Below are 21,678 nucleotides of genomic sequence, written 5' to 3' on the forward strand. Positions count from 1 at the left end.
CCCACATTCCAAAAACATGCATTGCAGGCTGATTGAACACTCAAAATTGTCCCTAGGTGTGAATTTGAGCATGGATGGTTGCTCGTCTCAGTGTGCCCTGCGATTGGCTGGCAACCGATTCAGGGTGTCCCCCAGCCTACTGCCCGAAGACAGCTGGGATAGGCTCCAGCACCCCCTGCAACCCTAGCTAGGATCAAGCGGTTCAGAAAATAGATGGATGGATATTCTTGATAAGTATTGTGAGAAAGTATCAACTTTCTCCACAATATCACACTTTCCAGTGATATTGAATGAGAAACTTAGGTGGTGTAGCCGAATATCATCAATTATTAAAAATAAATAAAGTTAATTTACCAGCAAGAAAATGTGTTATTTTAGGTGTGTGCATATAACTGGTAGCCCTTCACATTAATCAGTACCCAAGAAGGCAAGTGTTAGTTTCAAATAGCTTTGTGACACTTTGCGCTTAGATGTAGCTCTGCAAAACACATTGCTGTGAAAAGTGTATTCACACACAAGTTGTATTGAACTACGGGGAAACATTTTAATAGTCTAGTTCATATATCACTAAAGTACTAAACAGCGATAACAGTTTAGGCCAACATTCGTCAGGAATGCTATTCAGATAGACTTTGTTAAGAATCAGCAAATTCTAGCAAACAAATCCAATTTCCAGTGAAATTCATCTCACTCTAATTGGTATTGAAGAAATCCTGTCAAATCATTTAGTGTTGTCATGTTATGCGTAGTTCTGTTTGTTCTATTAGAAAAGATTTGTTGCAGTCTGCTACCTTGCAAATACTGTACTTATAAACTACCTCTTAGTCAATGAAGTGATGAAGTCATTGTACAAGCAGCTCTAATATACATGGATGATGAAACGTGTCACGATCAGGGTGTGAAAATATCTCTCGCTGTACTTTATTTGGACTCCTGAATGGGCAGTGTATGTTTACTTGACCTAATTTCACATGTGCGGGGTGTGTTTGCAGGTGGTGGGGCTTTACCGACTTTGCGGTTCTGCAGCTGTAAAGAAGGAGCTACGAGAGGCGTTTGAGAGAGACAGTTACGCTGTGGAACTCTGTGAAAACACCTATCCTGACATCAATGTCATTACAGGTAAACAACAATGTGGGATGGCAGCAATGTGCCACACCACAGAATGCCATCAACACCAGCTTTGCGGGGGCACACAAAAGGGAAAAGTTGTTGTGAGTGAAAATGTGTTTTTAAACAGAAGAATTCTAATCTTCAAGATTTTTAAATGTATTTTTAAAGTACATTTGAATGCGTAGTGTGCTGAAGACTTGCACATTTTATTCAAAAATTTTCTTGGGCAATATTTGTCTGCAAAATACAAGGAAAACAATCACATTGCCAAAAGCAAACATCCGATGAAACTTTATTAATATGTCAATTTAATATGATGCAACCGTCTGATATAATACACATCCAAACCAAATATATATATTTTTTATTCATATACATCAAATCTATACCGGTGACTTATTTGAAAAAGTCTAAGTGGGCACTTTGTTAACGAAACACCTTGCCGCACTGATCCAGTGCAACAAATAAAATACTTCCAACGCCCCAACATGTCTAAACTGGTGTGTTTGCACCAGATAGGTCAGCAAGTGTATGTGCGTGTGGCTCTCCATGAGTGTGTGATGTTTATTGTGAAGGCATTCCATGAGTCAACATACCAGTATATAGTGGCGCCTGAGGGAAGGGCCCACACACACTCTCACTATCGGACTGTGCTGTACATTCTGGTCATTCTTTCTTTGTCAGGTTTGTAGTTGCTACATGTTCTCAACTGTCCCTTCCCGGTCACATTTAAGTCAGTCAGGACAGATTTTTTATTTTTTTTTACGACGTTATCAGTGGAAGAAGTACAAAAACCTGTCATCTCCTAAATTATTCCATTAAGTATTTTATTGTCATTGAGGCTATTTTGCCCTTCATTCAATGGCAGTCACATTATTATTATTATTATTATTATTATTATTATTATTATTATTATTAACATCACTATTATTCTAGTGGTGGATTGTTAGTTTTTGTGTTAGATTTTTTTTTTTCTGCTCCAACTATGTGACTTAAGAAATTGCATAAAATTACATCGAAATGAGGCATCAGTTGGATGGAGTGATGACTGCTGCGGTGTGACAAATGGGGGCTGGAAGAAAGTGACTTACTTATTATTTTCTGCCAACAAAAAGAGGAAGAGAACATGGAACCCCCTGTTCATTTAGGAGCCACTGTTGGTTTTAGGAGGAGGCCCTGCATAGGCGTTGTCCTATCATGTCCGCTTTGATCCGCATGCATTTGCATGGCAGTGCAAAAAAACACAGTTAACAGTTGAGCAGGTTCGAAAAAAAGGACCAGCACCAGTGTGGCTTGTTGGTTTTTACACGCTGCCTAAATTTGCTCTGCCAAGCGAGTTACAGATGAGCCTGGATGAGTGGAACAGGACAGCGACTGGGGGAAGGAAAGCAAATGTCATCGCTTCACTTGATTTTACAATTTAGCAACTCTTTTTCACAAATGAAAATACATAGCTTCTAATCGAAAATTCTCAACGTAATGTGAACATATACTTACACAGAAAGTCAGAAGTGAGCAAGGGGATGAACTGTGAGCACTGGCTTGTCACGCAGCTAATTTAAAAGCAGAGCGAGTGAAAAGGATTAGCCGAGGGTCATGGTTCAATCCAAAGCTTGCAAAACATGCTCAGTGTGTGGCAGTTCATTGTTTCAAATCACAAGCACATTTCAGTCAAAGAACCACCAAAAATGTCAACATGTTCAGCGCAAGCGGACAATCAAGTCAAATCTGTTTTATCTTCAGCGCTGACTTTAGTGCTCCAGATTCATGGTGGTTTCAGTTGAGAAGCACAGTACATCCCGCACAACTCTATTCCTCCCATGCCATATTGTACTCGGATCTCGTTATTTTGGTACTGCTTTATGAAGTAAATTTTTCAACTATAGCTTTTCCGGCACCTTTTTTAATACAAATTCCAGATGAGAAGAATGCATACACACTTAGTCAAATTAGGGTTTGAAGCAGAGCAAGTAGCCTAGCAACCCTATCAAAGGCTTTTTCAGGAAATGTAATCACTTGATGAGGAACTGATTCAAACAGTTAACCTTCAAATGATGCTGTCTGTGTTCCATTAAGTCATGTTGCTAAAAAGCTATTAGCGGTATTGATGATAAATCGTGGTCTTTAATTTGCCCCATCTGACGCATCTTTTCCATACTCTGCTTCCTTTCTTTCCGCGCACCCTCAGCAGTATTTCAGTGAAGACATGGAAAGTCATTAACAAGTGCCTCCTTTGTTGGCGAACAAACACAGATGGTATTTGGCTCATGCATGGGAGATTAGCTGAACCCAGAGCAGGCCGGGGATTCAGGCAACCCCTTTACAAAGTGTTCCAGGCTTGCGTTGTTGTCCCAGAAAGTTTGAAACCTCTAGATTTACGCCTCTGATGAGTGTACCTGGAGCAGAAAAACATCAGTCTGCCAATGTTTGAAGTGCACAGTGCGGTTGGTGCGATGGTGGAAACGCATCAATATCGGGACTTTTGACATGTCACAGGACAAGGAAAAGACACACATCCCCTCTGAGACCAACCCCACCAAACCAAAAGAGTTCTGTGGGGGTGTGAGGAATTGCAGGGAGGGGAGCAGGGTGGAGAACAAACCCGTGTTTGTTCTCCAGCCGCGGTGTTGACTACAGCACTGACAAGGGGAGTGACCTTCCACTTTGTGTAAACAAGAGGTTAAAGGTAGCTCTGTGCCCCCTTGCAATCTGTGCCTTGTAGTGTTTGGTGGCACTTTCAGAATACTGAAATAGTCTTGAACGGATAGCATTTGCTCCTGTCATCAGCTAAGTGGGAAGTTAGATTCTCAATACGGTGAGGATGATAGGACTCAATGATTGCAAAAAGACCAGAAAGGCCCAACTGCCTATTACACTTCCAGGAAGTGAAAATAGAAGTACATATGGAGTAGGTATACATTCTAAATCTGCTTACGCTCTTTTGGAAAAAGATGTGAGAGTGCCGGTAGTTGGAGCGAGAACATCAAATTCCTCTCAATGTGATTGAGTCATTTTGTACAATTCAAAGGGCCACACTTGAATTTGATTCGATTATCATTTCATCTCAATGCATGCTTAATTGCTGCCTTTTTTCTTTCAATGTCATTTTTTTCCCTTACTACATTTTCCAACAATATTCGTAATTAACCGTTTATAAGATAATATAATAAAATAAAATTGCAAAAATAATTCGCAATTTCCATGACTTTTAAAAATTAACTACAGATACATTTACCGTTAATTATACATGACGTCTCAATTATATTAGAGTTTTATTTTTACAAAGTGCGACTTTTCACAAAGCTGGCTTGTCTCATTCAGTTGTGCATTAAAAAAAATAAATGTTTTTTTTTTTTTTTTAACATGCTGCTGCTCAGGGACTAGTGATTCCAGTTTGGCTGTTGGCTGTGACGGAGTTGAGTTCCGAGGTCTCAGTCAAGTTGTTCCACTCCAAACTCATTCAAGCACAGACCTTGCATTATGCACTTGGACACGGTCATTTTCTTTCATAGCCTTCCCCAAACCTCTGTTTACACAACTATGCAATCATTTAATAGCTCAGAAGGTAATATTTGGATGAATAGTTATGGTTCTGGGAGCTAAGTTGTCAGATTCAAACACCGATTCATGAATTCACTTTTGTTGCGAACAAGCAGATTAATACTGATATTTCTCCTTGGTTGAAAGATTGAAACACCTGTAGAGAAACACACCTGTTCACACCCGATTCCATGACCTTGTGTGTTTGTGTGTGCGTATGTGTTGAGCGAAAGAATATTTAAGCACTTGCATTATGTGTGTGTCAGGCGCGAACAAGGCCTGAAACGCAAAAGTAAACACACACACACTGACTCATCGTAGGCTAATGATTTATTTCTGTGGCCGTGTTCTCTAACCACTGAAGTACATGTGGTGCCTTGAAGTGCACTTAGATTGTACACTCGTGTCACCAAATTAACTGATTTGCGAACGGACAACTTGAAAATGATCGGAATTTACGAGCAGGCAGTTCGACTCCTGGGATGACAAAAGATTATTTTATCTTCACAGCCTGAATCCCGATTGATAACAGGAAGCCAGACAATGTCCACAAAGCATTTCCGTGTAATCTGTTTGAGAAATCTGTATGTCTTCACAGGCGAAGGGGAGAATGAATGTTGATGACTTCTTATCGCTGTTCTCCTCATACCACATTTCCAACCTAACGTGAAGTAGATAACCGAAAACAGAAGCATTAAAGAATGTGATTCAGGCTTGGAAAAAAAATATAAGCATGTCACAACTTCACCTGTATACACTCACGAAGGCATCGGGACATGCTCATAGAAGGCCATTTTATGAAGTTCAAAGTACATGTTTGCCCCGAGCCCTGTTCAAATTTGGCTTACTCACTTGGAGCTGTCAGTGTTCCCATCAACTTGACAGTATGCTTGTTTGAATGTGTTGTTGTTCTTCTACGCTGCAATTGGCTTCCTCAGGAATGCGTAGTGTGTGTGTGTGTGGGGGGGGGGCTCAGTGGAGTGGGGAGGTTATTGTTTATCATTGTAAAGAGTTTCAGTTTCAATCAGTAAAAAGTCCTTGTTTTATTGCTGTGATGATAGCTAGTCACTCACTTTGTACTGTCTTTATTACCTCTGCCGAGACGGTTTTATTCTCACTCGTGTGTTTGGTGGATTGTCAAGCCAAAAGATGTAACGAACGAAAGCTAGAGCTGTCGAAAACCAAGATCCAAGCACCCAGGCAGTCAAAGCGTAACCACATTTCTGACCAACCAATTTCTTTTTAACTTACTTGCTCCATCTATGTTGCAATGTCCAGTGCAAAACCTAGGGAAACATTGTGCCTTTATTTTTATTTTATTTTATTTCCATTATTGTGGTTATATTGTCAGTAAATGTACTTTTTATTTATCTATCTATCTATCTATCTATCTATCTATCTATCTATCTATCTATCTATCTATCTATCTATCTATCTATCTATCTATCTATCTATCTATCTATCTATCTATCTATCTATCTATCTATCTATCTATCTATCTATCTATCTATCTATCTATCTATCTATCTATCTATCTATCTATCTATCTATCTATCTATCTATCTATCTATTTATTATTTTAGTAAATAGTTATATTTCAAGTGGAAATAAGGTTTACGGTAAAATATAACAGAATTAAATGGAGTCTGGTGCTGTTTGGCTTTGAATCAATAATTTGAAATATGTGTAAAATATGACTTTCAAGTCTGGGAATTTTACCATGTATTGTAATGAAATTCACCAATTAGCAACAAATTTGCCTGCGTCAAAAGAACTGGTTCTTAACCTTGTTAGTGGGACTGAACCCAACCAGCTCAGATGCATCACATCCACCGAACCCTTAGTGAAAAATAAAAACATGATTCGAGAAGTGTTCCTTTTGTTTTGCCGGTGTGAGATAAGAGTTGCTCAATTTGGCATGACAAATCATGCAGATAGCACGCCGAGTCCCATCATGTTCCGTGATGCATGTTGTACATACTCGTCTGACCACTTTTGTTTTTTGCATGTGTTTACAAAGTTTTGGGTTTTATTTTTATTTTTTTTAAATCACACGACGGACTATCACGACAGTCACACGCTGACTACTGAGGGAACTCAATTTCCCGCAGCACTGATTGGACAAGCAATGTAATGTGATTATCCGCAGCCAGTGATGGCCAAGTGGGCGTGTCATAACTAATTGACATGTTGAGTGGGCTGTGTCTAAACCTCCATGGCAGAGGCTCTGTCAAACCCCTGAGACCGATTCACCGAACCCCTGGGGTTCGATCGAACCCAGGTTAAGAACCACTGGTCTAAAGCATATCCAACTGATTTATTATCAGTTGGGTATTAATTTATCCACATATCTGTGCATCCATACATACCTCCTCTTCCACTTTTTGGGGTTCAGGGCCTGGGGGTGGCAAGCAGAAAAACCCGGATTTCCCATTTTTGGGGGAGATCGCAAGCTGTTCTTAGGCTCTTTAGTATAGCACACCCTTTGTTTTCCACAGGGCCTCTTCCCGGTGGGATTTGCCAGAAACCGATATATATGTAAATTTATCTAAAAAGGCCATTAATTCAAATAAATCTAAATGAAGTTAGCTGGGATTGCCTACAGTTTAATCATGACCCTAATGTGGTTAAGACCTATAGTGAATTAACAGATAAATACACATTCTGCTTTTGTGATGCTGTCATTGTGGGCTTATTTTGGTCTACCTGTTGTTCGTGAGCAGGAATTAAAGGCAAAGCTCATCAGATCCTTTGAGCTCATTCGAGATCTTTCTTTCACTGTCTAAGGACAAGAACTTAATCTGGCTTTTCTGTTTGTAGGTAAAGCAAAATACCTGAATGTGTCAACGGTACTCACATTCCTCGCTGATATTTTAGCATACATTTCATGCATTTCTTTCTTGTGTCCCCGATTTAAAATAATTAATTCATGAATAATTGAATGAATAAATACAAATACAGTGAGGAATGGTGCTCATAAAAAGCAAAAATGGGATTTACTGGGATTAAAAAAAGAGCTGTGAGCGTGTTAAATTGTGCCCTTCATTTTACGTACTCAGCTTGAGGGATGTCAGTGACTTAATGGTGAACCCGTTTCCTTTGCTAAAAGGCGAAACAATCAGTGAAGTAGGTTAAGTAATGTTGATAATGAGAATGTAGCATTGCTAACCTTGGTACTGTTTTCAGCAGCCTAATTAGCCAACAAGGAGTTGAAGTCACCTTATTGGGAACAAATGCAAAAAGGATGAGAGAGTCTGCTGTGTATTTTCGTTCAACACCACACACACATGCAAGGGAAGGTGTCAGAGTAAGGGGGGCATCGCAACAGTTGTCCAGATGCAGGCTAGTTGCAAGTTCTTTCGCACTTTTTGGGACTTCACCTCTGACCTTCCAGTTCCAAAACCCAAGTACTTTTGGATGAGCTACTGCTGACCAACACTCGATCATCAGAAAGACTTTTGACTCATTGAATAATTCCAAGCAATGCGTATTGATAACCGTAATCCCACAGATCTGCTGATCTTTAATTTTAATTGATTGATTGATTTAAAACACGCACTGGTTGAGATTGCAGTAATTGACAGCGGAGTGATTCACTCATTTGACTCCCATTCAGGCAGCATGTGTTCAGTTTGTAAGGACTGCAAGAGTTTCACAGATACAGAATTTTTGAGCAGGTGCGATACATGCTAGCTACTGTATTTTCCAAATGATAAATCGCTGGAGTATTTGTTTTACCAGCCGTAAAATGCATACTAAAGAAAAAAACATACTGTAAGTCACACTAGAGTATAAATCGCCTATTTTGGGGGAAATTTACTTGATAAAACCCAAAACCAAGAACAGGCATGTCATCTTGAAAGGCAATTTAAAATAAAAATAAACTGGTTGACAAAGTGGTACGATATGCTAACATTACATGACACATAAACAACGTACTGAAAAAGTGGTATGTTCACGTAACATATTAAGACTTATTCAGATAACTGTAGCATAAAGAACATGCTAACAAGTTTACCAATCCATCAGTGCCACTCCAAATGACAAAATCCAATGAAATCTTCATCCTTTGTTTCACTTTTAAACAACTCTGCCAACTCCGGAGGTACAAGATACAGCGCTTACTCTTCTTCGTCACTTACGTTCGGACTCATTGGCAATTTATCAACACAGGCCCTCTTGCGGTTTAATGTGAAAATAACATATGAAAGTATATAATAATGTCACTCCTGACTATAAGTCACCCCCCCAGCCAAACTACAGTATGAAAAACAAAACTGCAACTTATAGTCCGGAAAATACGGTATATGAATATCAGATCTGCACCAAGAGTTGATTGTTGCTTCACTGGCCAAGGCCTCTTCAACATCGCATGCGTATCATAATGCCATCTTATTTCAAACATTTCAAGCATTGCTCCAGTACGCCTTCTCAGATTGTATGAAAACTGATCGAGATGCATGGGGGTGGGGGGCAGAAAGAGAGAGATGGGGAGAGGGAGCAGACAGTTCCCACAAAGGGCTGTCACACTGCCAGCAGCCTGTATCATTCCAGTACTTATCAAGACATTTTCGCCTCAGATAAAAGACGTGCCTGCAATACTTCAGGGGCTTTATGGAGACAGACAGTATTTTCCTGTAGCTGCTGGAGGCTGAAGTCACAGGTGTACATGCACCACCATTGACACGCGAAAAACAATTGTCAGCAGAGTTTTCGCTGTGGGAAAATGTCAAAAATAAAAGTACCGTTCAAGTTCTTGGGCAACCCAAAGCAGTACTTATGATTGCAAGTTGACGGACGACATCACAAGCATTCTTTGTCCCCCACCCAACAGGCGTATTAAAGGACTACCTACGAGAGCTACCCTACCCTCTGATCACCAAGCAGCTGTACGAGGCAGTATTGGACTCGATGGCCACCAGACCTCTGAAGATGGGAACAGCAGGTTGTGAGAACGACCACGCTGACTCGGAACACACAGTCAGCCTGTTGGACAACCTTCCAGAAGTGGAGAGGGTGAGGCACATGTTTTGAGACATAAATTCAAAAGGGATCAGAATGAGAATAATGATAGCACTTACGTGCTACCTGCACCAGTGGAACCCCTGCAGTAGAGAATCATAAGAAGGAGCTGTGTTGTTCTCGTCCGCAGATGACATTGCGGAAGCTTCTTGACCACCTCAAGTTGGTGGCCTCCCACCAGGAAGTGAACAAGATGACATGTCAGAACCTGGCAGTGTGTTTTGGCCCTGTGTTGCTCAGCCAGCGTCAGGAGGCCTCCTGTCACACCAACCGAGTCTTCATCGACTCAGAGGAACTCGCCAGTGCGCTGCACTTCAAAAAGCACATTGAAGTCTTGCACTACTTGCTGCAGCTCTGGCCAGGTAATTATTTAATCATGTACAAATATAGTGAAATGGTTTATTGCGGGGATATGTTCCAGACCCTCCTGCAACGGGTGAAAGTCTTACAATTTACCCATCTCGCACACTTTGAATGTATTCGCACACTTGAACAAGACTGGTGATGGAGCCCAGATGTTCTTCCAAAGGCTATTTCCTTTTACCGATGAATCTTATATATATATATATATAGAGAGAGAGAGAGAGAGAGAGAGAGAGAGAGAGAGAGAGAGAGAGAGAGAGAGAGAGAGAGAGAGAGAGAGAGAGAGAGAGAGAGAGAGAGAGAGAGAGAGAGAGAGAGAGAGAGAGAGAGAGAGAGAGAGAGAGAGAGAGAGAGAGAGAGAGAGAGAGAGAGAGAGAGAGAGAGAGAGAGAGAGAGAGAGAGAGAGAGAGAGAGAGAGAGAGAGAGAGAGAGAGAGAGAGAGAGAGAGAGGACGGCACGGAGGTCGACTGGTTAGCACATCTGTCTCATAGTGCAGAGGTGCAGGGTTTTATTTATTTCGGCTGCTGCCTTCCTGTGTAGAGTTTGCATGTTCTCCCTGTGCCTGTGTGGCTTTTCCAAAAACATCCACGGCATGTTAATGGAAGACTCTAAATTGTCCTGAGGTGTGAGTGTGAGCGTTGATGGTTGTTTGTCTGTGTTTGCCCTGCGATTGACTGACAACTAGTTCAGGGTGTTCCCCCGCCTACTGCCCGAAGACAGCTGGGATAGGCTCCAGCATGTCCACGACCCTTGTGAGGATAGCCATAAAAGCAAATTTATAATACGCTTGTCGCTGCATATTCATATCTGCGGGTGTCCACAGATAACATGGGTTAGATATTTGCAAAGCAATCATATTGATTGATTTAAAAAAAACTTTTATCTTAAATACAGGTTGACGCTCACCCCCCCCCCCCCCCACACACACACACACGCACTAATGCCGAACGCAGCTACCGTATTTTTCAAGTTATAAGTCGCTACTTTTTTTCCCAACCCTTCAATCCTGCGGCTTTTAATGCAGTTTATTCACAGTTCTTACTGACGCACGTTGAGCCGTCAAAAGATTGACCCAGTCTTGTCACATCTGACCACTGAAATTACCGAGCATGTCACAGTTGATCAATGAAAGTGCCCATCCTCATTCTGAATGCTCATCAGTTGTTTGTGGTTGGAACAACATGATTTACAGTTGCGGGAGGAGACGACTGCATGGCTTGCAGCAAGACAAGAGAGAGAGAGAGAGAGAGAGAGAGAGAGAAAGTGTGAAAGAAATGCCGAAACGTTTGTGTTTAGCAGATTGGAGTATATAAATAAATTTTGCACTTGTTCTCTACCAACAGAGAACAAGTGCAATTAACACAGCCATCTCTGCGTTGCGACCCCTGTCTAAAATCATCTACAAATTTGCCTCACATGACAACAAATGTCTTAGAAAGGTTCTGTGATGCTGTTTAACTGAAGTGGTGATCGGCATTATTGTTTTAGGGAGAGCGTCTACTCCTGGGTTTATTCATACGCCATGTCCTGTAATAATGTGTGACACCCACAGCTATTAGTCAAAAGCGGCTAAGATATGTAAATTTGAATGTCTAAGATTAGCTGTTGTAACTTTTAATCCGGTGATGTTTGTAGTCCGGAAATCACGGATCATTACACAGTTGCGTCCCAGAACCTCTGTTAGTCTTTTGTTGTGACACGCGCCAAACTCGCCGAAAAGCTTAACTTCGCAGCAGCGCCACCTTTGAGAACCAGTTTGTTACATATTGGCGAGATGCAGGGGATGCTTTATTCTGTATAAATCCGTGAGCGGATGTCGCACCATAGCCGGCCGGACTTGCTTTCTTGTCATCCATTGCCAGTGATGATGGGAGCCGATCGCCAAACGAACAGCAGGGGGACAGAGAGGCACTGCAGAGATGGCTTTATTCACGGCACTCGTCCCCTGTTGTCTCAACTCAAAATTCTTTCTTTTCAGTCTTAATCGCTCCTGTGCAAAGTGTGGCATTGTGTAATGTGGCAAGACATGTCATGCCTTTTTGTATTTTATGGATGATGCGTTTCTCTCGTGAAGTGACATAAGCTTTGTTGTGAGCGCCTCTATGAAGGCGAAGTTAGTTTTATTTCATAACTGCTGGTCCAGTGGTTAGCATGTTGACCTCACAGTGCAGAGGTACCAGGTTTGATTCCGGCTCCGGCCTCCCTGTGTGCAATTTGCATATTCTCCCTAAGCCTGCATGGACTTTCTCCAGGTATTCCGATTTCCTCCCATGTTCCAAAAACATGCATGATAGGCTGATTGGACACTGTAAATTGTCTCTAGATGCGAGTGTGAGCACGGATGGTTGTTCGTCTTTGTGTGCCCTGCGATTGGCTGGCAACCGGTTCAGGGTGTCCCTCGCCAACTGCCCGATGACGGCTGGGATCGGCTCCAGCATCCCCCTTGTGAGGATAAAGCGGATCAGAAAATGGATGGATGAATGTACTCTTTCCGGAACTGCTTCTGTGATGTTGTCGCGTTGAGTGTGTCGAGGTGATTAGCTTGCAAAATAATCCACTGTCATTTAAAACCATGAAAAGCAGTCATAATTAATAGCATTATGGAATATTAATGTTGGGAAAGTTCTTTATATTTGTTTAAGCGAACCATTTAAATTTTCATTTTAAAATGAATTAGTTCCGTTCATAGTTCATAATTCAAAATTTTCAACCAAGTTCACAGTTTCAAAAATGAACTTGTTCATCCTTTTGGGGTTTTTTTTCCACTATGTTGCTGCGAGCTATTACCTGCTCTTGTTTCAAATCCATTCAGTCCACATAGGGAGCTCACTGAAACTTTCATCGACAATTCCAAAACCCTGAGGAAAAACGTATTGCTTGAATGTTTTTTTTTTTAATGATTAATTGAAATAAATGCTGGAGTAGTGCAACTAGGACTCCCGGAATTCTAAACCTACCGACTAGATACAGTCTACCAAAGCCCTCATTTTGACAGCTTGCGCTCTTGTGCTCAGACATTGTCACTGCCCCAAAATGATTATGAAACACTGTTTGAGTAGCGAGTGGGAGTAGTACCGCATGTCTCGTCTGTGGTCACCGTGTTTGTATGCGCAAGGGCGTGACTTAACTTAGCTTCAAGCGGATAAGAGGAAGACCACTCGTCCTTCATCCAACAGAGTTTACACTTTGCCAATCAGTCTGGGGACCAATGGTAGTTGTGTTAGCAGCTAAATGCTACCTTAGTTGACACTTCAACAGTTGTAAACAATTCAATCCAGCCGGTTAAGAAAGCTGGCTGTATTCTATGCCTCTCAGCATCCAATATTTCACTTCAACTGACTCGGACAAAATGGGCAAAGGACAAAAATTGCCTTGTAACGCTTCAAACGGTCCACTGTTCAACCAACCATTTGAACTGCAATCGAAAGTGGCGGCTGAGCACAGGGAGGCGTGAGCAGACACCCCAGACCAAAGCTCCGCTGCTGTGGAGAGGGTATTTTCCACAACCGGCGACATCCTCCGGCCAAAGAGGACCACCCTGGCCAGTGCCAGTTTGTCAAGCTGGTCTTCCTCAAGGGGAACATTAACCTATTGGGGTACCCCGCCTACAAGGTCCAGTTTGAGGAGGAGAAACAGCAGGGGGCTGAACACAACTAATGAGCTTTATATAATGGTTATGAATTATGAAAATCACAATGTCCCATCACTGGTGAGCTATTTTTAGAGCAGGCCTGTGGACCACTCATGTGGCTTGCCCATGGGCATCACGTTGGTGACCCCTGTCCCACATTATTGCTTTAAAGATCCACAAGTTAACTTTTCCAGCTATGGATGCAAATTCTGTTTTCCATTTAAAATGCTGAAAACATGAAATCAATTAAACTGTGATTTACTTCTAGGAAACAACTTAAAAGTAAGAAGTACATTTTCACACAACATAGACAAGATAAGATAAAATATCCTTTATTTGTCCCACACTGGGGAAATTGACAGCCTCCAGCAGCAAGAATGTAGGTAGAAAGAAGAAAGAAGAAAAAAAACCAAACACCGTTCAATTAAGTGCAATATAAACACAAAATGGATAAATCGCAGTGCTATTTACAATTGTCTTTCACATCATTTAATTATTATTATTATTATTGTTATTTTTATTCAGCAGCCTGACAGCAGTCGGTCGAAACGAGCGTCGGTATCTCTCCTTCTTGCAGCGCGGGTGTAACAGTCTCTGGCTGAAGGAGCTACCAAGTGCTGTCAGGGCGGGCTGGAGGGGGTGGGAGGGACTGGCCATCATAGCTTTTAGCTTAGTTTGCATCCTTCTGTTCCTCCAGAGTGTCAAGGGATAAGCCCAGGACAGAACTGGCCTTCCTGACCAGTCGCTCCAGTTTCTTTCTGTCCCGGGCTGAGATGCTGCCTGACCAGTAGACAATGCCATAATGGATGGCCGAGGCCACCACCGAGTTATAGAAAGTCTTAAGGAGCGACCCCTGAACCCCAAAAGACCTCAGTTTCCCGAGTAGGAAGAGTCGACTCTGTCCTTTCCTAATCAGGGTGTCCGTATTTGTAGACCAGTCCAGTTTGTTGTTCAGAAGAACACCAAGGTACTTGTAGGAGGTCACCCTCTCTATGTCCATACCCTGGATGTTCATCGGTGCTGGTGAGGACTGTTTCCTGCAGAAATCCACAACCAACTCCTTAGTTTTCCTAGGGTTGATCTGGAGGAGATTCTGCTGGCACCAGTCCACAAAGACGGTAATATTGATTAGAAAAATTACTTTTAAATGCAAGTAACCAGTGAATTACTTTGCGTTTTGGAAGAAACTTGTAACTGGAAGTAAAACTGCTCACGTCTGTTTGCGGAGCAGCAAAGTCGACATGTGGACTCGTCCAAAGAAGCTAATGCCAGCAGTTGCTTGATTGAAAAATGATTGTTTTGTCAAACATTATTCATGCATCATAGACGAGTTTGCGCCACATGCATTTGTGCATCCCCCCCTCCCCCTGACTCCCAACAATTTCTGCTTGCTTTTATTGAGATTTATTGATATTAGATTTTTCAGGTAACATCTCCAGTGAGTGGATGTGCCCTCAGCAGATTGAAGCGAAATGGGGTAAAATGCTCCCAAGAACCTTTCTCCGAGCAGAATTAATAACACTAATAGATATATAGATATAACCAATAGCATTTTCAGTCCAACTTGTTTAAAAGCCGAGCAGCATCTCCTTTTTGTATTTTCTAGAAGATGACATTATATCCTTGCACTCATATTAAAAGCATTACAGACCCGACCTTAGCTCCTAAAAACTCGCCTCATGTTTCACAATTATTCTACGATCTATTCAGCCACCACATCTTAGACAGTTTGCATGCCTTACAAGGACACCCGATCACACCTTCCTGCGGGATGTGGAAAGGCGCGGGGGGTCGCGTGCAATATGATTTCGCATATTGTCAATGTAAACAGCATCAATTTTACTGTGTTAGGGGACTGGAGCACATTGTATAATAATGACAGAAAGAGGTGGATGATTTTGTAGAGCGGGCACAGAAAGAGCACAAGGACATATTGTCTTTGGAGCTCCATTTTATCACTCAGCTAATTCATTGATTGAATGAAAGTGCAATGTCACCAAAGGGTAGCAGCCACAAGGCATGCATGCAGCTTTTGCACTTGGTATCGCTAGGATGTTTTATACATGTTGAAGCCCTAACACTTGTCATGTTTTTCCCCCCAATCCAGTGTGGGAGGGCATGCGGGTGCAACAATTAGAGGTAGACAAAGACAGACAGGTAACAACACCACGCTGGTTTGTGCTGGAGTGTTCGCTGATTGTTTTTGTAGAGCAGAAGTTACTTGATTCTTTTGCAATATCTAACCAGATATCAGGACATTTAATTGAAGCAGAGTCAGCACAGCAGTCATAACAAACAGTGGAAATGTGTTAGTCATGGAGTGCTGTGGTGTGATTTCAGCATGTGTTCATATGAGCATTGCATGTCGCTGTATACAGTATTGCATAATCGTCTATTTTAGTTTTAGACATTCATAAGCTTACTTTTAATTACACTTTTCTCTTCAGTCATGAGCATAGTGGGGGTGGGGAGGGTCATTTTTATTTATTTATTAATTTTATTATGAGGCGGCCCGATGGTCCGGTGGTTTGCACGTCGACCTCACAGTGAAAAGTACCGGGTTCAATTCCAGCTCCGGCCTCCCTGTGTGGAGTTTGCATGTTCTTGTATGGGTTTTCTCCGGGTACTCGGGTTTCCTCCCCACCCACATTTGTTGGGTGGGGTGTCACACATTCACAGAGGGCAGAATAACATTCAACATGCAGGATGCTTTCATCATCGGAACTTGCAAACCCACCATGCTGTTTGGCATGTGAAGCGTTTTTTATTTTACTACAATGTTTTCATGATCATGAGAAGTCAAATCCAAATCATGATGACATTTTTATTAAGTTAGTTGAGGTATGCACTACAGCCACAATTATAAACAAGGTAACGTCATAAAATGACAGCGTCTTTTCCAACGTGTCAATCACAACAGAGCATTAATATATTTGCAGAGTTTTTTTGTTTTTTAATACCCTAGTATATTCCCCAAATTTACCTAAAAAGTCCAACAATTGTGCCTGGTGAGTGCATATTTGCATCAATTGCTCCCTCCCTGATGGATTAAAAACTACTTTTTCTCTTCGTCCTCTCCAGTTGTGGACCCTCGTAATCAGCCATCCTCCCCCGTAGGGCCTGACTCACTCACGGCCCCTCCCCTACGGCGGAGAAAAGAGCGTCCACAGGTGTTGAACCTCACTGAAGCGGAGATGGCGGGTGTTCTGCGACCCAAACTTGGACGCCTGGACAGCCCGAGCAACCGCTACGCGGGCGACTGGAGCGGCTGTGGCAAGAGCTACTTCCCCTCCGAGATGCTTCTGCTCCCTCACAACAAAGAGGAGGCCGACTACGACGATGTGCCCTCGGAGGATACAGACGTAGAGGAGGGCCTTGAAAAGCCTGATGATGCAGAAGCCGCCGTGCAGGAGGTTATGAGCCTTTTGCCAGGTCCTGCTGAGCAGGTGCAGACTGTGTGCGAGTTGGCGGCGGCGGTGGAGGAGCAGCAGCAGCCAGACGATAAAGACAAAGACAATGTGTTGGCGGAGGATGCAAAGCATGACGAGAGCTACAGTTCCAGAAACAGGCACCGGTCGGAGGAGGAAGTGGAGGAGAAGGAAAGTATGTGTGAGCACATCTTGCCTCCGCGGCTGCAGAAGGAGCACGCGTACCAGGCTTACATGAAGATCCATCAGGACATCAGCCCTGTGCTGAGCAACAGGGTCAACCTGAGAGACCTTCAGGAGAGCATCGACACACTAATAGGGAACCTCGAAAGAGAACTCAATAAGAACAAACTTAACGTCGGCTACTAACTCCTCCCACGAGCACATGAGGAGAGATCTCAACTATTTGAGGTTCGTGACATGACATCATCGTCAGAAGTGGGACAGATCTTTATAAATTTAACAGGGCACTTCTTTCCCACAGACATTCCTTCATGCGTTTCTTGTTTTCTCACCGTGTTCTTCGTCTTGGTGTTTGCCCTTTCAGCTCCAGTTTCATGTTCCGCCTCGTTGCTTTTCTTCTTATGAGAAGAACCCATTGACCCCTCAAGGGTTTAAAAGGTGCCTTAATTGTGTGAAGGTGGTTCACCGCATGCAAAATCCACTCTAAAACACCCTCCATCCCCTCTGTATGCTACGAAGACTTGGATGCTTTTCCACTACGTTTGCTGTACACATTTGCATTTCGGTGCCTGACTCCACAAAAGTAATGTAATATACACAGTTGCTGACAGGATTTTGCTCACACCTCCCGTTTTATAAGATGTCTTAGTTTCAAATGAAAACACCTCTGTGCTCCCACATTTATTTTTCCTGGAAGGCTTATGAAGCAACATTTGTCATGGGGCATTTCCACATCGGGGAAAGAATTTCAAGAAGCGTCAGAACTTTCATGAAGTAGTTCTTTCCAACCAAAATTGGCAATTGGGTTCTTTCAAAAAATGTGCTGAACAAATCAATAATCAGAAGAGAAAACCCTGCCTCATCATTTTACCCATTGAAGACGTGTATTAGTAAACCAATCTTCTTGCCTGTTCCTTGAATTGGTCAGAAAAGGATTATGGTTTATGTTTGGGAAGCTTACCAGTCATGAAGTGATCCATGCTTTGAAAACTGCACTTGCCTACGTAAACTAAGGGTGTCAAAAAACATCAGTGAATGAAATCTCAACAACCAAAGCCACTATACATTCATTTGTTATAAAAGTATTTCCGCCAAATGCATCCCTAAGTGGGTTGTACAGAATGTATGACACGCCATCATTTGTATTATTGCCTTTTTAAGCAAACATCAATGACAGGAGTGTTCTGTTCTCCAACCAAGGCTTCACTGCGATTTACACTCCGACCTGTATCACGCTAATGCACTTGCAAAGCAACTTGTGGTTCTAATTGTCATTATCAGTTTTCTTCACAACCGCTGCAGCGGTCGCAATGAGAACTGATCACAAATATCGTCATGAAACATAACGAAAAGTCACACAAACCTTGTGAGCTTCACATCCCCATGGGCAAAATATCCTTCGAAGTCTTGCTTCTTCCTTTGTTAAGTCAGTAGTTAACTCTGCTCATGGTATTATCTTTGTTTCATCATAGTTGCACAGAGCTTACAAAGCAATTGTCTGTGTGTTGGCGAATGCACGTCAATTAGTGTCGGGCAGAACGCTTTTAGGTTACAATTGGTTCTTGCTATTAATGACCACTAAATGGCATAGAAACACTAACAGGGAAACAAACCGAATGGGGAAAATATAGAGATACGCATTGGATTATAGGGCACGCTGTCGGCTTTTGAGAAAATTTAATGCTTTTAGGTGCGCCTTATAGTGCGGAAAGTACGATACGGTTGCTACAACAGAAGCAGTGTTGCTAAAATTGTAATCCAAAGCTATGTTTTATATGACAAGTGATCCCTCCATGACAACTGGAGGCAGTTATGTTAATAGATCTTTTTCTCAACATGAGCTTAATGGGAAGATGTTCAGGTATTTCCAATACCATCATCATCTCTGAATTCTTATCTTCTTAGCACACTCATTATTGCCTCATGACAACAAAGTAGTATGGCAATGCAGCTCTTGCTTGATCACAAATCCCTGCAACTAATCTCTTCATTAAAAAAAATATATATATCTATCTCAGACTTTTGTCCCCCCCCCCAAAAAAAATCATACTAAAATTAAATCCTGAGAAAGTCTTATTATTATTATTATTAAGTATTATTGTGCACAATTCAGCCCAAATGATTTTGGTGTGACTGTGTAGAAGTCCAACAATTGTGTCAGCATCCAAGTCTCTGTAACAAGACGTGATTGCGCATCTTGAGATATGTAATATCTGAATGGCAAACTATTCTTTATCGGTCGTGCTTCGTCTTCTCTCAGCTCGCTGGCATAACGGTGAAAGAGACGCAGCTAAATGTGAAAGAACTCCGCTGCCAAAGTAGACTATGGATGTTTTGTGTTATCCAGTGATGAAATGAGAATACATGAGTCAGTATTTAACCAATATGGATTTGTATATAATAATATAAATGTATTCAGAGTATATTATTTGTATGCGTGTGTTTATTCCCATGATGTATTTAAATGCTTCTGACCTCGTAGTGTTGACTTCTAGAAGTACGGTAGTTGCTTTTCTCCCCTTCAAGCTAGCCGAACACATTTTGATGTGCTGGACGAATGGTACGTGAAACTTAAGCTGTACGATGTATGATCAAGCTGTTGTTATTTTTATTTCATTTTTGTCATCGTGTGTAAATAGTTGATATCGTCTCCGGCGGACTGAGCTGCGTTTTTTTTTTTTTTTTAAGGTACTGAACGTTGCATGGTCAAAAGCTTTACTGACATAAAATAAGGTCGTTCCTCCTCTGCCTTTGTATTCAGTATTTATGTGTAAAAATACTTTTTTTTCTAATGTTAAGCCTATTTGTTTGTCACCACGTTTCACAGTAGACATGACTATCGCTTCAGTTTTTCTCCAGAGGACCGCCCGCCCATACATCTACTGCCGTACATACACAATAGTCATCATGAGTTTCAGTTCATTCATCCTAATTGTAATTTCACTCACATGACTATCCAAAGCAACTGCTCCCGCACATTTCTTCCTTTACGATGACCGCAATAATGAATTCTTGATCAGAGAACGAGTGTCCTAAATAATTGATGGCAATATGATATTGATTTGCAATAGTGGCTGCTGGCCTGATCGTATTCCAAGGGCAACAAACACAAATAGAAGGCAAGTGCAACTAACCCAAACAAAACCCTCAAAATTCAATATCGTTTCAGCCCGTGTAACTCCAGACTGCTTTCGGTGTTGACTTTTTTTATTGGCATCTGCTGGCTCCATTCTCAATATAGCATACAGTCTGGATCACGATGCAGTTGTAGTTTCAAATCACCTTGTCCTCTGGAGAGAAAATGCTACAAGAAAAGCATCCCCGAATGAATTTCATGAATAATATGACTTTGCAATCATCCTGAGTCATGTACGATCATAATAAAGTATATTATTTAATGTGTGGTGTGCTAAATCTGGATGTCATTGTTGCATGTAAATGGGGGAAAAAAAGTCAATTTAAGGACTTGATCAAGATTCGTGCTGTTTTCGTCATCTCTTTCCAGCCTTGTATGTGTAGATTAACACATTGAGAAATTGCCCTTGCCGACTTCTGGGAATCTCCCCAAATTGTTTTACAGCTTCAGGGACATTCCCAGGATGCAGCTGTATTACTCTTGCGTTTTTCACTCACAGATGACTGCACCTCTTTAAAAAAAAACTAGATGTTTAGGAACAACAACATTTGTATAAATCTGGATGCATATCGACTAAACAATTGTGAACTACACCTAATAGTATTTCATTCATAACTGGAGTGGTTTTTAAAAAAAGTCGTTAAATCAGCCAGTATGGCCGACTATCTGCAGTGAGGTGTTCTAATCTCTCATGGCTGTTAGCATGACAAGTTACACGCCGGAGGCTTTTCGGCAACGTAATGGTTTTTAACCTTGTTCGAATCTGTTGACAGCTCATATCACCTCTCAAGTCTGCCTCGAACAGCCATGAATTTCAAGTTTTACAGCACAGGATGTATTCACCTGTCCACAAAGACATTATTTATAATATGCTGATAAACGGGAATTTCTGCAGCCTCGGAGACAATTACGTGACATCTTAAAATGAACAGGATTTGAAATATGGACTAGAATAATCTCGGTGGGATTGGAAAATCTATGCACTCAAACTTTGTTGTCTATTTTTTTTAACGTATCTGTTTGAGGTTTTACAGTGGAACCCCCAAAGTTTCAAATAATCCTTTCCGTGACTCGAGACATCGTAGTGGGTGCCGGTGTGTGTGGAATTGAATTAATCCGTTTTGGTCAAGTTCTCACCAAAATCAGACCTTTATTTGCTACTTAGAATGCTTGCCAGAAGGGAAAAAAATGTTTTCAAACAGTTGTGAAAAATGTGTATGTTATGTAGAACGCCTCCGAAACTGCGGAACTTCTCATGGCCCATG

At 41.7% G+C, this 21,678-nt stretch overlaps 1 protein-coding gene across 1 annotated transcript in view; it reads left to right on the top strand.

Annotated features, from left to right (window-relative positions):
- syde2 (synapse defective 1, Rho GTPase, homolog 2 (C. elegans)) overlaps positions 1-20,675 on the top strand; it is a 47,205-nt gene extending 26,530 nt beyond the window's left edge. Inside the window, exons 5-8 of the mRNA XM_052073294.1 lie at positions 993-1,119; positions 9,485-9,666; positions 9,803-10,034; positions 16,748-20,675. Of these exons, the coding sequence (XP_051929254.1) occupies positions 993-1,119; positions 9,485-9,666; positions 9,803-10,034; positions 16,748-17,463 (1,257 nt within the window). The 3' untranslated portion in view covers positions 17,464-20,675. The remainder of the gene's footprint in view (positions 1-992; positions 1,120-9,484; positions 9,667-9,802; positions 10,035-16,747) is intronic.
- Positions 20,676-21,678: the final 1,003 nt, after the last annotated feature.

Source organism: Hippocampus zosterae, chromosome 8 (genome assembly GCF_025434085.1).
Source record: "Hippocampus zosterae strain Florida chromosome 8, ASM2543408v3, whole genome shotgun sequence".
Classification (NCBI taxonomy): Eukaryota; Metazoa; Chordata; class Actinopteri; order Syngnathiformes; family Syngnathidae; genus Hippocampus; species Hippocampus zosterae.